Source organism: Takifugu flavidus, chromosome 10, assembly GCF_003711565.1.
Source record: "Takifugu flavidus isolate HTHZ2018 chromosome 10, ASM371156v2, whole genome shotgun sequence".
Lineage (NCBI taxonomy): Eukaryota > Metazoa > Chordata > Actinopteri > Tetraodontiformes > Tetraodontidae > Takifugu > Takifugu flavidus.
Window position 1 is genome coordinate 14,579,856 of NC_079529.1, and position 17,232 is coordinate 14,597,087.

General features: G+C 44.8%; 1 protein-coding gene across 2 annotated transcripts in view; it reads right to left on the minus strand.

The window, feature by feature from the left end:
• The window catches only part of LOC130532885 (mannosyl-oligosaccharide 1,2-alpha-mannosidase IA), a 129,313-nt gene that overhangs the window by 44,449 nt on the left and 67,632 nt on the right, over window positions 1-17,232 (minus strand). For both annotated transcript variants that reach the window (XM_057045806.1, XM_057045807.1), the window contains exon 3: window positions 11,719-11,834. In XM_057045806.1, the coding sequence (XP_056901786.1) occupies window positions 11,719-11,834 (116 nt within the window). The remainder of the gene's footprint in view (window positions 1-11,718; window positions 11,835-17,232) is intronic.

The following is a 17,232-nucleotide window of genomic DNA, read 5'->3' on the forward strand; positions in this document are numbered from 1 at the left end:
TTTTCCAGCATTGGCTATTACTGTTTCAGTGCAAATGGGGTTACGTTTCAGAATGACACCTCAGTCAAATCAACTAAAGAGCTCCAGGGCTGAAAACACACAGTTAGAAATCAAACCCACTTTAACAACTAATTTCTATCATAACATGCCATAAAACATGATGTCATGAGAGAAGGTTAACATATGAATAATTATGCATATGAATGAATATGAAGAAATCAATTTTGTTGTGCTTTTTAAGTTCAGACGCTGGTGGTGCACCATCGGACAATCAATATTTTAACAGCTCTTGCTTTTTTAATTTTCTTTGTCAAACTTGATTAAAAATCTATTGCTGCCATAATAAAATAAAGTGCTCTATTTCATATATTATCAACTTGAATAGTTCATCTCCATCAGTCTAAAATCCCAATTTTGTGAAAAATCAATATAAATTATATAATTATATAATATATAATATAATGTATAATACATTATTACAGGCATAAATGGATAATATATTATTACAGGCATAAATGGATGTACCTTTCCAGTCAGTATCATCGCTTTAAGACCAAATAGACCCTGGCTATTATAGTGTTGCTTTGATGTTGGCTGATCGTTCACATGAAAGAAAAATCATTGGAAAGATTCCTTAAAAAATAATTATGCATGTATTTCATTTAAGGATGACGCTAAATGCTGCCGATCCCCTGAGCTGTTCTTTGAAGAACAGCGTGGCATATCAGACGCGCCAGGGCCCACCGGCGGGACAAAGACTGCAGGTAGAACGGCTGTTATCTTGTCACACGCGAGACAAAATGAGACAAAACTTCAATGACCCAGAGAAGACCTTTGGTTCCTCTGTCTCCATTCCTTTCTCTGCCTCCAGGAGTGGAAGTTAAACAAAAAGGTGTCAAACAATCCTTCCATCATGCTTTTTTCCCCTGTAAAAGAACCAGTTGAGCCTGACTTCCAAAAGGAAACCTGCTGTATTTGATTTGAAAACTAAAGTTCAACCCAACACAAGAAACCAAAGAATCAAAGCCAGACTCTGAATGTAGTCTGAATGCACAAAGGAAATCTATTAGAAGACGGGTTAACGTCTCTATCAAGGTGTGGAACAACATCTGCTCTTTGTGGAGTTTCTATGGCACCGACTGATGTCATGGTGATGAATACAGGCCTGAAGACACCGGATATCTTACAAAAAAAAACCTAAAAAGCCACTAATTTCTGATCAGATCAACAAAATTCTCATGTTCCTGCGTAACTGCTAACTAATGGATGAATTAATGACACATTTTCCTCTGTAATCTGCAGTCTAACTGGTGTGAATTACAGGGACAAGAGGTCAGAAATGCATCTGATCCAGTGATAGATTTTTTTTTAAAAAAACTGTTGCTTTTCCTTTCAACGTGAACATTCTATGTCCAATTAGGGCGGATTATGGCTAATGCATGGTTGATTAAAAAAAGCTGATCTGGACAAAACTCTGAACACCTTTTTTGGCTTTAGTGTGCACAAATGAAACACATCACAGGCGTATGAGTGTCCTATTATCGTTTACAAAGACGCTAAGTAGAACATTTGGTTGAAAAGATCACAAACTACACGTGCGGCGACTGCGCGCAACAATGCTTGGAGTGTTTAAATATGCAAGTTGGTAGAGGGAAAATTTGCATTTTAATCATTCTACATAATGTAAGTATTGCACGGGAGGATTCGGGGCAAAGAAAAACAATTAACGGATGTAATGACTCACTGGGTGCATTATTGTTCTTCCTTGCTTCTCCGCTTCAGCAGCGCCATGGAGTCATGCTGACGCTGCTGAATGCCGGATTCTTTGTAGATCAGCATTCGGCAGACGTGGCAAAGATTGGCATCGGACACGGCCAGATTTCCTTGGGATGCGAGCTTGACAGCTGCTCGCTGTGCCCAGGAGCAGACGAGCCTGTTGCTCAGTCGTGTGCGCTGTTCACAGGCTACTGTAATGATTAACTGCTAATAAAGAGGCATGATTGTCGCTGGGCAGATGGCTCCTCCAACACCACAATCCTGTTTTTTTTTCTTTACAGTTGCTTGTGTTTCAAAGCCAAGTGAGAGAAACAAATTACCTGGAGATCCAAGGATTAAAACTAGCAGATCAAGTGTTGCATCTCCGACTAAAGCTGGTGATTCACGCCTACTGACTTGAAGAGAGGCCAAAAGAGGCCAATTAGAACTGTTTAGTTTCATCAGGTTAGAAGGTTTTAGCTTCTTCTTTTCGGTAGTCTTTAATTATTGTATCTTAGTGTAGTTATTGGATTATATTCTTCAAAAATAATTGTGTTTTTGACGGACTGCGATGACTGCCAGAGTGGCCGGCGACTTCAGCTAACCTCTGGTAAATAATGCCTGGATAATATAAGTGTATAAGTGTAAAACTCCACTGCCACTCACCCCATATGGTAATCTAATGAATAGGTCATTTCCAATGACATTGCAAAACTGCAATTTGGTTTAATTTTGTGCCTTTAAATTATGTTTCTTCCAACATTCTGTGGGTGTTTTCCCCCCCCTAAAATCTGTGTGCCCCTTTAATAACCAAGCCTCATCAATTCCCCTGTCCAAGAACGAATAAATATGATAAAAATATAATTATGACTATTTACAGCAATATGAATAACTGAATCATGACTAATGCAGGGACATGCCAGCGCACAAGAGGGGAGATAATTACACAGTAATGAGGTGGGATTTCTTTAGTTAACTGCTGCTTTATTTCATCTTTCCATGCTAAATTTTGTACAAATGAGCTAAAGATGCTTCTGTGAAAACCCAGTCCCATTAGAGCAACAAACAATGATCGACTGGTTCAGGCAGGGAGGCAGTAAAATCCATATTTCTACTGGTTTGCACCTTATCAAGTAGGGTTTCCATTTAATTGCACAGATAACATCGATCTATTATTGGAATGAGGGATTTAATAGCAGTGAGTGCTTGTGAAACCATCCTCACAGATATGGTAACATGTCGTACAAACCAGAAATATTAATACTACAGTAACTGAACGATTCATCAAATATCTCACAGTGATAAACTAGAAAGAAGCAGTATAGTGTATTTACACATATATCATCACCAAAAATCTAACCGGCTCTTCCTTGGCCCATTATCAACATCTCCTGAAAAGGCTAATAAAAATCTGCTCCAAAACTTTTGACTTATTTTCCTGACAATCAAAAGAACAGATAAACAACACCGGCTGTCACATAACCTCTTGGTGGTGGTAATTATAGCTTAATTACTCATATGACTGCAGTGCGCCGCTCTCCTGCTCATAATGTCAGGATTATATGTGTCTGTCTGGGGTTTCTAATTTCAAAGCTCTGCATGTGACGTTTCGCCCAACACGTTTGCTTACAGGTTAAGCAGAAGAGGGGCTTTCTGTGTGCAGCTCTCAGCTCTCTCCCGGGATGCAGAAGCTCCCCATTGAGTCCCTCTTACGATGATTCTCGCGTCTCCGGGGGCTTTGCCATACTGCTGCGCTCCCTCTCTGACATTATTATTCTCGATCGTGAATAAAGCTGCGTGAGACTGTCTGACTGAGTCGCTCCTCACATACCTCCCGCAGTATTTGGCCCTTGCTGACTGAGCCACATCCTTCACTTGGTCTCCAAACTGCCAGCTGAAAAAGCACTTCACCTCTTCTATCGCTCTAAATGTTCCAGGATTATTTCCATTACAGGTTCCACAACCCATAGATTTGAGGGGTTTTAATTATAATAATCACGGTTCGCTTTGAAGCTATCGTGTTCGGTAAAATTTCCTTTTTATATATTATTATCTAGCACTACTTCTACAATCAATCGATCAATCATTCCAAATGCAAACAGCTGAGGGGGAACTTTAAAATTAGCATGCTTCTCATCGTTTTACACCTCCATTATGAATAATTATGTTGTAAAGAGCAACATGACTGTTGTGACTCCTACTCTGGCCCCACCTCCTCCTGGGCAATCAGCTCAACCACCACCACCTGGGCCCTCTCCTGCAGCTGCACCCAATCCGCCCAAACGACTCTGCACCCATAAAAGGCCCCTATGCACTCAGGCCAGTGCTTGATCTTACTGATGTTTTTGGCAACACGTCCCGTGGACCCAGCATCTCTCCAGGCTCCCCAGCGACTCCCTGCGTCTTCCAGCGACTCCTCTGCAACCTTCCTAGCCCCTCTTCCTCTGACCTCTTCCTCTTCCCCTTCCTCGGACGGATTTCTCCTATCCTCTGGACACTTGGACTCCCCCACAGACTCTCGCCCCTGGATCTCGAACTTGGTTCGTCTGCCGCATCACGCACCAATAGTTTGTCTCGGCCTCTCATTTAGTTTCTTCCCTCCTGGTTTTTTTTTGCTTCATTAAACCTTCAGAGTTTACTTTTAATTCCCGTGTCTGTCTGCCTTCTTTGGGGTTCCGCCACACTTGACCGCCAGTCCTCTCGAGCGTAACAGAAAGATCAAGCCCTGGCCTGAGTGCATAGGGGCCCTTTATGGGTGCAGAGTCGTTTGGGCGGATTGGGTGCAGCTGCAGGAGAGGGCCCAGGTGGTGGTGGTTGAGCTGATTGCCCAGGAGGAGGTGGGGCCAGAGTAGGAGTCACAACAGTTACCACTTGGTGCGGATCAGGAAAGGGGACGAATGGAAGACCGCCTTCAACACACACCTCGGGCACTTCGAATACCTGGTCATGCCCTTCGGCCTCTCCAACGCCCCCGCCGTCTTCCAGGAGTTGGTCAACGATGTGCTCCGGGACATGATCAACGTCTTTGTGGTGGTCTACTTGGACGACATCTTGATCTTCTCCCGCACCATGGAGGAGCACTACCAGCATGTTCGCCTGGTCCTACAACGGCTTTTGGAGAACCGACTATTCATCAAAGCCGAGAAGTGCGTCTTCCACTCCGCCTCAGTGGGGTACCTCGGCTACATCGTGGAGGAGGGCGGTGCGCGCAGATCCGGCCAAGATCCAGGCTGTGGTGGAGTGGCCACGTCCCACCGACCGCACTCAGCTTCGCCGGTTCCTTGGGTTCGCCGGGTTCATCCGGCGGTTCATCAAAGGGTTCAGTCAAGTGGCTGCCCCTCTCTCCGCTCTCACCTCCCCACCTCGCGCCCTTTCGCCTGGACACCGGAGGCTGAGACCGCCTTCTCGGCCTCAAGGACAGGTTCACGACGGCTCCGGTGCTCGCCCATCCAGACCCCGCTCGGCAGTTCATCGTCGAGGTCGATGCTTCGGACGCGGGCATCGGGGCAGTCCTCTCCCAGCGGTCCGAGGCAGACCAGAAGATTCACCCATGTGCCTACTTTTCCCGCCGTTTTGATCCGGCTGAACGAAATTACGATGTGGGCAACAGGGAACTTCTGGCGGTCTATGGAGCCTTGGTGGAGTGGAGACACTGGCTGGAGGGAGCAAAGCACCCGTTCCTTGTGTGGTCGGACCATAAGAACTTGACCTACGTGAGAACGGCCAAGAGACTCAATCCCAGACAGGGCCGCTGGGCTCTCTTCTTCAGTCGGTTTGATTTCACCCTCACTTTCCGTCCTGGTTCCAAGAATATCCGGGCTGATGCCTCTCCCGCCAGTTTCCGGAGGAATTCCCCCCCGCGCCCCCAGGGACCCTGACACCATCGTTCCCCCCGGCCCGGGTCATAGGGGTCATCTCCTGGTCGATCGAGACGGCCGTCGAGCAAGCCCAGAGAGACGAGCCAGATCCTGGGAACGGGCCTCAGGGCCGAATGTTCGTGCCTTCCTCCGTCCGGCCGCAGGTGCTAGAGTGGGGCCACTCCAGTTGTTTCGCCTGCCATCCTGGCGTGCGTCGGACGGCAGAGTTTTTGTGCAGCGGCGCTTCTGGTGGCCCAACCTCCAAGAGGATGTTCGGGAGTTTGTGGGCGCCTGCACGGTCTGTGCCCGCAGCAAGGCCTCCCATCGCTCGCCAGCAGGCCTTCTGCACCCCCTTCCCGTCCCCAGTCGACCCTGGTCTCACGTAGCCCTGGATTTTGTGACGGGCCTCCCCGTCTCGCAGGGGAACGACACCATCCTGACCATTGTGGACCGCTTCTCCAAGGGGGTCCACTTTGTCGCCCTCCCCAAACTCCCTTCTGCTGCAGAAACAGCTGAACTCCTGGTCTCCCACGTTGTACGTCTCCATGGGATCCCCCTTGACGTGGTCTCTGACCGTGGCCCCCAATTCACTTCTAGGGTGTGGCAGGCCTTCTGCAAGGGGATTGGGGCCACGGTCAGCCTGTCCTCTGGGTACCACCCCAGTCCAACGGACAAGCCGAACGGGCCAACCAGGCTTTGGAGGCGGCCCTGCGCTGCGTGACCACCAGCAATCCTGCCTCCTGGTCCAAGTTCCTGCCGTGGGTGGAATACTCCCTCAACGCCATGGAGAGCTCTGCTACTGGTATGTCCCCCTTTCAATGTTTCCTGGGCTACCAACCCCCTCTGTTCCCCCAGCAGGAGCTGGAGATCGCAGTGCCGTCTACCAGGGCCCATCTCCGCCGATGTAGGCGCATCTGGAAGACTGCCCGCAAAGCCATCTTGCGGGCCACTGAGCAGTCCCGGCGTTCGGCCAACCGGCGAAGGAGGCCGGCCCCTGCTTACCGGCCTGGCCAGAAGGTCTGGCTGTTGGCCCGGGACCTGCCCCTCCAGACCTCGCAGACTTCCTCCAGAAAGCTGAAACCCCCGCTACATCGGTCCATACACCATCTGCAGCATCGTCAACCCCTCTGCAGTCCGTTTGGATCTCCCTGCCGCCCTCAAGGTTCACCCGGTCTTCCACGTCTCGCTCATTAAACCCTTCTCCACCACCCCCTGTCCCCTCCTGCTCCGACTCCACCTCCCCCACAGGTCCTGTCGGACGGAGAGCCGGTGTGGAGCGTTAACAAGCTGCTGGCGGTCCGCCGACGGGGAAGGGGCTTCCAGTACCTGGTGGATTGGGTGGGTTACGGCCCCGAAGACCGGAGCTGGGTGCCCCCATCCTATCTCGCTGACCCCTCCCTCCTCGAAGACTTCTACCGAGAGCACCCGGATGCTCCTGGGCGGTCGTCCGGTGCCTCCCGTAAGGGGGGGGGGGTACTGTTGTGACTCCTACTCTTGGCCCCACCTCCTCCTGGGCAATCAGCTCAACCACCACCACCTGGGCCCTCTCCTGCAGCTGCACCCAATCCGCCCAAACGACTCTGCACCCATAAAAGGCCCCTATGCACTCAGGCCAGTGCTTGATCTTACTGATGTTTTTGGCAACACGTCCCGTGGACCCAGCATCTCTCCAGGCTCCCCAGCGACTCCCTGCGTCTTCCAGCGACTCCTCTGCAACCTTCCTAGCCCCTCTTCCTCTGACCTCTTCCTCTTCCCCTTCCTCGGACGGATTTCTCTATCCTCTGGACACTTGGACTCCCCCACAGACTCTCGCCCCTGGATCTCGAACTTGGTTCGTCTGCCGCATCACGCACCAATAGTTTTCTCGGCCTCTCTCATTTAGTTTCTTCCCTCCTGGTTTTTTTTTGCTTCATTAAACCTTCAGAGTTTACTTTTAATTCCCGTGTCTGTCTGCCTTCTTTGGGGTTCCGCCACACTTGACCGCCAGTCCTCTCGAGCGTAACAATGACACTCCTTATTGAATATTTCCTACAAATAATTTGAGAAATAAATTAATGATAGAGAGTAAATGAGGGGGGGAGAGAGAAAAAGAGAGATAAATAGTTGTAATGCTGAAACACCACCAACAAATGTCCTTTGTCCTCCACAGCCTGAGACAGGATAACAGCTCAGCCTGACCTCAGCGAGGACGCCGAGCTGAATCATCTCCCGGCACCATAAAGCACAGTTTTTTCCTCAGATGCCACGACAGCTGTGCGCAAAATAGGCCCCATTTAGACAATACAGGAGGCACCAGTGGGTCATGAAAGCAGCTCCAAAGAGGTAAACAACAACCTGGCTTCAAGCTGCATTCATATGAACTGATGTCATTTTATCTTGTCCTCAGATGCCAGTATAGGTTTAGGAAAACCAGTAGGTCCATTTGAGAGTTCTGTAGTAATGCCCAGCTGCCGAGACAGCGAAGCATTATTTGAGAGAAGTCTTTTAAAACATTTTTTTTTGGCTTTTTTTTTCACTGATGCGTTTATTTCCTACAAAAATCTGTTTTTTCCAACCTTTTACTCTGAGGATCATGTTGTTTGTGAGGGTGGCCACATTATGAATGACAATAAGCTCACTTCTACTTTTCAACAATCTCTTGAGCATCCCAGCAGGCGAGAGGACATTAAAGGGCTGTTTTGTTCTTATCTGAGCAGCAGAATTGCCCTCTGGGAGGGTCTTTGTGCTCTTTCTATGAAGAACTTCATTACATCAAGACCCTGAAACAAACACAGCGGTTTAGATATTTTAAATGGGATAAAAATGAGGCCTGGAGTTTTGGAGGTGTTCTGTTCAGTCGGCAAACATCTGTGACCATCTTTAGCTTTGGTTTGGTTCAGGTGTGCTGTATTAGACATAAATATATTGGGCTCCAATTTGTAGATTTTGTCTTGTTTATGCGTTTCCCCACATTTTGGCGGGTTTGTCCACATCCCAAGGCAAAAACCCCCTTGACAGCATTCCATATCAGAGGAGCTGTGTGCGTGCGTGTGTTTGTGTGTGTGTGTGTGTGTGTGTGTGTGTTTCATGCATATTCGTGGACCTATATGAAGAGTGAAGATGAAGAGTTTGAAGGATTTGTCACATTAGCGACTCAGAACATATTGCTGCTGAGGCTGAAGAGGCTTTGTGGGAGCCATAAACAGCCGTGCAGGAAGACTGCTTCATCTATAAACAACAATAAGATTAAAATCATTAAAGCTGACACACACCACATGTGAGTTCTCCCAACAAAATAAATATGGTCACACGTAACCATGGCACCTTGTGACGTTTTTAACAATCTAAAGACGTGCTGAATGGAGTTATCACCTACAATTTAGTACATCTTTAATGTACCAAGGATGATTGTGAATAGCAATAAGAGCACCTTTAAAAGAAAGGGTTTACAACTGCTTTATTGCAACCAGAGTGTACTCTGTCACGAGCAGCAAACTTGTCCTCTGGGAAGATCTTTTTGCTCTTTCAAGAAAGAACTCCATGACATCCACAGATAAAGATATTTAAAGAGAATAAAAATGAGACCTGAAGTGAATGAAAGTGCTTAGATCATGGAGCTGTAGGTGCTCTGAGCCATCTGTAACTTCCACCAACGGATAATGTACTTACTCACATAGCTGCTGCTGTTGTTAGCAGAGTTAAGTTCCGAGAGTGTTGCATCATTGTAAAACATATAACATAATATATAAATGAATACAGATATCAATAATGTATAGAGTGTCCTTGGATACATTGATTCCTCCATGAATCCGATGTCCAGTGATGTGTTCCAGTCACAACTTTGACTTTAAGGTTATATTTTCCAACTCTGAGATCACTCAACTACTTCCTAAACTAAAACTCAGACCTGCTGCTAAAGGATGAGGCCTGAAATCTGCCCCATCTTGATATGCTGCTGTGGTGGCCTGGGTGAAGGATGGCGGCTGCGTGCTCAGCCATCACCGCCACCCTTCAGCTACGGCCGCCATTTAGTTGGGGCCGCCATGTGATTCATGTTGTCACTGCTCTTGTCGACACTCGTCCATCATAAAGTCACTCAATATAGCGCTGAAGTCTTTTTCCACATGCATCAACATTGCAGAGACTTCATCAACTTGTCTCTTCTCACCGAGATGACCTGATATCCCGATATCCAATAATTCCAGATGGAAGAGATGGGAGCACTTGCGTCAAACCACTCTAATGGCGTTAAAGAAGCGCTGACGCAGATAATAAGTGATATGGAGGGATGAAATTACACTGATGAAACAAGAACTAATGTCATTTGAGAGGCAGGATGTGGGAATTACAGGCCAAAACGCAAGTCCAATTACATTTTATTAGTCTCTCACGAATGAGGAAGGAGTTGATCAGAAGCTCTACAGATAAGATCTCCATAGCCGACTCAGCCGCTAGCACACGTCAACACGTCACTGGAGAAGAAAGAGCGGAGGAATGTGATGTTCCTGACAGCCTGAGGAATCAGACAGCTACTTATTCATGATTTAAGCAACAGTGTGTGGTAAATTACAGTGGTAGCGAGCACTGGCATCCACCCCATAATTGGCTGTGTGATCAGAGTGATCCTGACCAGATTTAAGCTGTATTCCAAATGAATGTTTCCAGTCTCCCCTGTGTAATTTTTGTAAAATAAAAAAAACATCTTGATGCTTTTGATGTTGAACGGCCTAAATTTGGACTTGTCGACACGCCCCTCATGGCTGTTTATGTATTTTGTAGACTCGCATTGACTTTATCGTTGAATTGGAATTTTTAAAAGTCCCTTTTTCCGTTTTTTCAGCCCGATGTGGCTTCAAAGGGACTGGAATTGAGAAATCGGTGCGGTGTGAAAGCAGCTGACGGAGCTGATGCTATTGCTAACATGTCCTGGCTTCACTGTGCACATGGCACGCGCCACCTGTCGCCATGCTTCATGTGCTGGATGAAGACAGCGCTGAAAGCGTGTTTAGCACGCTCCCGACTCTCGCTGAATATGTTCCTTCACTCCGGCTCGGCTTCCCAGGGACACAATTTTGATGGTCAGAGGTCAAAGGTTAATATCCCTTAGCCTTTACTCTTCCTGGTAAGAATTTTACACATATTTTGTGCATGCTAGCAGGAACACGCGTTTATTTGTATTTGTTGTTGTCAAAGGGCTCGTGCTTATTTTTGTTAGCACTGAAAACAAAAGAAAACGAAAGGAACCATGTCATCGTAATCCACATGCACGCATCCAATTATTAAGTCCTATTTTTCTGTAAATCCCAAAAAGTGTTTGGGGTTTAAATACACTCTAAGTGCTACATTTCCTCACTGGCTCTAATCCGATAATGTTTCCTTAAATGCTATTTTGATATAATTAGGACATTCAGAGGAACTTCTCAAGATATTCGCAGATAATTCCAGTGATGATTCCAGTGGGAGATTCAGGGTTTTTGTTTAATATTTAATCCTGTTTTTCTTTTTTTATAATGAATGCCCTCATAGCTACCAACTAAGATCTTCAGTATCCAAATGATGAAACTTTCTTCTGGAGCATCCTCTCAGCTAGTAAAAATCTAACGTGGACTTCCCCAGTGTGAATCAAATGACAGCGCACGCTGAACCGGCTCTGATCTCACAGGCTGCCTGCAGAGGTTGTCACTACGTTTTTTAATAACTTCGGCATTCGAAATGGTCTCGTGAGACAGAAAACAGCCCAAAACTAGATTATGTAAATGACTTCCCTTTAAACCAGTTGGAAAGATCATAAATTGTCACATTATGATGATGTCTGAGGACGCTGCAGCTGCTTGGTTGGTGGCTGCTGCTCCTGGCCTTTACGGAGGCCGTCCACAGACAACAGCTGCAGTTCCTCTCAAACTTAATATTCATTTGCATCCAAAAGACCAGACCACCGAAAGCACGAGCCATCCCGTGGGCACACAAGAAGGCGTGCATGTGTGTGCACCAACAGTGATTTAAAAGTAGTAGGAAACTGAAGGGCTACATTAATTAAGATGATGTTGGACTCCAGATAAACAGTGTGTGTGAACCACTGCAGCCAAGATAAGAAGGCAGATAAAAGGGAAAAAACAATTCTCCTCACCGAGTTGAGATCCAGGCTGGTTTTTACCCACTCTTTAGCGTCGTTGTATTCATCCATCAGTCCCATAATGTACAACGTGTCCAGTGAGTCAATGATGGAGGCTCCTCTCAGACCACCTGAACAGTGAAAGAGATGTAAAATTAGAGCCTGTTCAGTCAAACCTTCAACACATTAATCTCCATTATTGTTCTTTTTTGTGAGTCATTGGAAGTATTTGAAACCTGTCACATGTCAGGAAAAGAAAAACCTGGGTGTCGTACATCACGTTGCAGTACCTCTGAAAACCGCTGGGGGACGGTTTCAATCAGCACCCAATAAATATATGAAATTTAAATGTAGCATATTAACGCTTTGGAATGTGGTTGCTTTAACAATCAGCTGCCAAGCGTCAACACTGCAATCTTCTTTCTGATGATTAATTATGCATGTGTATAATTTATCCACAGTATTTGCTCTCATTTTCTAACTTTATAGCAACAAAATGATAATATGGAAATGCACAAAAAACAGTTCTTTTAGTACATTTTACTTTTGACCTATATGATCAAGGTAACGCACGCGCGCGCACACACACACACACACACACATACACACACTAGGAAGGGCAAAAATGCAACACATTAGAAACATATCTGAAAAGTTGTGTTGTGTCATAAATGAGAAGCTTTGTTGCCAGCAGATCTAAATGTACAGGCCATTATATCAACTACACCCAAGCACCTCTGCCTTGTGAAGTGATGAGGGATGGCATACTGGCAAACGGCACAGCATACACCCACCCTCCAATGATGGTGCCTCTTGAGCAGCACTCAGAAGATTGTCAAAACAGCTCCCTTAATGTTTGATTATTGGCGAGATGACAGGAAGTGACATTACACTCTCAGTTTCCATAATTGCTGCAGTGAAGTTACATGTTAATACTCAAAGTGTAGGGTTTTTTTTTCTAGATAAACAACAAAATAAAAGCATCAAATAGCCTCAGTCAAAACATCGAAGAACTGATGGGAGCTGATCCAGTTGAATAGCTGCTCCCAGATTATCATGACAGTCAGCTCCATTCAGGAAACTTGTCTTTGTGTGCAGCTACAGTAACTCCCTCCAAATCATGTTCGGAGCTATTAATTTCTTCTGACGAACTAAATAAATAAAAAAATCCTTCGGGGATGTTTATTTCCATTTCTAATCTGGTATGACCAAATGTGCAGCGGCAGCGGCACCTCACAGAGACAACATGGCACAAAGGAAAACTAAACATCATCCTTAATGAATGACTGTGGGTGACTTTAAAGGCAAATTATGTTTGCAATTTTAATTCACACACAACTGAGATTGAAATGAACGTGAGCTTAATCCTTCAGGGGTGCAGAATGCTGCTTATTTAAAAATATGCAATAGCTGGTAGAATATGAAGTGATGGAGAAAAATAGCATAAAGAATAGGTATTCTGATGCAACTATACAGCAACCTGGTGTGGGGAGGTTCCATTTCAAGAGTAGCTAAGGCAGGTTCTTTTGCTGCATTTTGCCAAGCCAACATTTTAAAACATACAATAAAACTATTAAAGTTAATAATTTTGCTTGTTTTGATGAACAAACTTTAGCAAATCTGTTGTTCTAATCTGGCTGACTTCATTTCTACAACAGTTCTTTGTTGATAAGTTTTTGATAAGATTTTGTTAAATTACTATTATTGATGTTGCCAGTTTCTTAAAATTTTGCATTTCGTTACATCAAGGTTTCTGTACAGTTCGATTCAGTACAGATTCACAGTACATTTCTTGCCACGAAGGTCACAAAATACTGGCGGTTCATGCTATTGTGCACGATAGCAGTGTGTACCAGCCTGAAGCAAGACAAGCATATGCTTCCGAGCTAATGTGTTCAGGTTGTTAGCAGCATCCAACTGTAGCGCAGCCCAATCGCTTCCTGCTGCTGCTGCTGCTTTTTCTGCTTCAGAAAAAAGCTGGGACTTTTTTGGAGCTTCCTAAACCTCGACTCGATAACTGGGGAGAGTATTAAAGTTCTGTTTCGAAGCAACTTTATCTGTGTTTGATGACATATAGTGATGGTGACAACTGAAAGGAGGACTGTAGCCACATATCTAAAGCAATCTGGTTACCCAACTCCAGAGGCTGCGCTACTGCGGCTCCAGGCGACGCAGCCAAGTGTGGCCGAATTCCACTAAAAACGGCACCACAACTCCGATGATTGATTGAGTCTGAGGATTGATAGAGCAGATCAATCTATCATGGTACACCGCTTCAGCTTCCAGGGTCCAGAGCCTTATTCATTTCTGCATCGCCCTGCCACAAATGCAAGAAATCTTGAGGGATCCGCCAAAGACAGGAGCAATAAGTGCGCTCCACTCTATGTACGAGCTCTGATAAACCTGCTTTGGGCTCTTTTTGAAATGGAAATCCTGTGCATTTTAATGTCCCACATAATTAATTTATGTTTCTTAGGAAAGCCAATAAAAAATGTGATGAAAAAACTTCATTATAGGTACACAAAAAAAAGGAGAAAATAAACTTAAAAGAGAGCCGACAGAACTAATCTTTTCATCCCCAGAACAAGTCTGGAAAAACTTGATGTCAGGTTCACTGCACCCACCTCGCTTTTTATCATTTGATAACTTGCAAATAACCAGGAATTGGCAGCAGGATATTAACAACCGTGGTTTTACTAAAGCAGCTGGTGGTTCTAGAGTCGATCTGCAGAAAACCAAGAGCTGCTTCCACGTTCAGACGGGGCTCACTTGGCGCGCAGTCCTGAAAGTGTGTGTGTGTGTGTGTGTCTGTGTGTGTGTGTGTGTATGTGTGTGAGTGTGTGTGAGTGAGTGATTGAGCGAGCGAGAGCATTCTGCGCCATCTCTCAGGAGTAATTTTGGAGGCCACATCTCTGCACTAATCTCATTTCACTAACGTGTTTGTGTTCTTAATGCATATGCAAAAGGTGCGTCCATATTCCTGAAACACGTTCGGAGGCTCGTGGTAAATTCGATGGCCTAAGTGAGTTAAAAGTGGAATAGACTTAACAAGATATGAAGAATCTGACATAGAGACGGAGCGTTTTAATGCACCTGTGGGAAAACAACAAATCAGAGATGTCTCATTTTAGCTCCAGTCTCATGGCACGAGGAACTAAAGGAATAAAATGTAATAGATGTGGTCAAAAAGTCACCCTGTTAACGTCATCGAAGGGAATTTAATTGATGCAGAGACTGGATTCACATTAATTATGCTGCTGTGTTACCAGTGGTTGCCAGTATCCAATTATCAATGGTCAGGGCAGTGAGCATCTTGTTAGCACTAATGCTACCTGGCAGCAGAACGATGGGGTTAGTGAGTCAGTGTATCTGTGTGATGTTAATGATATCTTGCTGTTTGCTATTCCAGGCACAACGTTAGGAGCCCAGATAAAACGCACTGAGAGGACGAGTTAGGGAGAGGACCTTTTTTTATGGAGAGTATTTTGAAGCGGCCGGGGAGAATGGGGTCTTAATGAGGGTGGGATTGCGCCGCTTTTGCAGGTACAACATGAAAAGTGTTATGAGAAAGTAAAAAAAGCCACGTTAGTCAAGATGGACTCCCTCCCAAATGGGTTGATAGAGGCGCTTCAGAACCTTAAAGCAACAAATCTGAGATAAATAGCAGTTATGGATTTTGGTTTACAGAATTCAACTAATGGTTGACATGACATAATTAAGACACACATACATTTTCTCATCATGACAGAAGCTGTTATTGATGTGTCGCTTGAAAAATGAACAATGAAAAAGGGGATTTTTTCTCTAGATCGCCCCCTGGTGGCCTCATTAGTAAATTGCATTTATATAACGTATAAAGTTGTTACTACTCCTGATAAACAGACCCTGCGTAAACCTGAATGTTCTTCAGAACTCTGTGAACTTGTCCAATAAGCAGACTCGCTTCCATTGGTTAGAGTACGCCACTGAGTTCTATCACTTTTTTAGTCGCTTGCGTTTGTTCTCATTCCAACAACCTGACAGCCAAACCACGAAATCACCAAAGGGAAATCGACTCTGCTAAATTTGCAGTGAGCTTCCATTAAGACCCTCAAAAGTATTAGCAAATATAAGCTACAAGGGGTAAGTGGAGGGAATCTAATCCCTCAATTATCAGTGTTAAACGTGATTATTACAGACCAAAGGGTGCATACGCCAGGCTCGTTACTGTGTTCCGATGACTCCCTGCTTTCATTCTAGTCAGCTAATTTGCTCTCTTTACGGGTGATAAACTGTATCTCCACGATTTCCCTCAAAAGAAGACCTGCAGCCGGCAAACTACACAGTGTGTAATCCACAGTAGAGCTGAATGTTGACAGAAAGAGAGATGGGGAGAGGTCTTCTTATTGAGATGTTTGAAACACAAAGCCAAGGAAAGCTGACCGGACTCCACGGAACATGCAAAGCTGTGTTGTGGTCTAGACACTGATGTAGCACCACTGTCCAGACAAGAGCGATGGAGGATAAACAAAGGACAGCTCAGAAAACCGCCCATCTCTCTGTGGACTGGGGGGGGGACCCCGTCTGCATATCTCTATGGAATTTCAGGTTACTCACATATATTAGAGCTATTTTACAGGCCTGCACATTTAAAAGAATCTAGTACTCAAATGTAGAGTTTGAGGCAAGTTTTGGGCAGAGATAAAATATAGCACTGACTGAAATAAATTCATATATTCAAATTTAAAATATTTATTAATTTCATATCATTATATTATGATTTATTACCTAGAGATGAAGCTGCTCCCATAAATCAAGTCTACCCGTACCTTTTTTTTAAATTACACATTATCATTAGGAACTATACTGTGTTTAATTACTACATTTATCAAAGGGATTTAAAATCTTTTATTTAAAATATTTATATTTTTTATGCATCCCCTTCTTGGGCTATATATGGGTCACACTAACAAATTAGAATCGAATTTCAAAAAAATTGGAAGTAGGAAAAACTTGATGGGGTTAGTTAGACCTGCATCTGTACGTAGTAATGTATAAGAACTGGAAAGGTGGGGGCTGTCTGTAGTATTCTGTCGTAATCACACCTTTTCTGAAGAGGAAAGATCGAGCAAAAGGAAAGAAAACGCTGAAAGAAAACATGTGCGTGTGGAGTAAAGGAATACCCACAAGACGTCATTCAGCTTCTGCGAACATGCTTCGATGGCCTGTGACTCCATAATAAACACAGCAGGAAAGTGGATAAATACCACAGAGGAACACAGTAATGACGTTGGTGCTAAAACATTTGTGCTGCCAAAGTCATTACAAAATAACCAGTGTTTATGCTAATTGAAATCCAGCTAGATAAAATGATAAATTAGCTTTTACGAGGAATAATTAACAAATGGTTCCAGCACACCTTCAAACACCTGATACAACCAGACAAATAAAATAATGCATGCTGTCCAGGCCTGATTAGAGGCACTTTGTGAGGCACACACATCAATCTAATTGCGGTAATCTCATTTGCCACTCTGGAAGAGTGCCGCA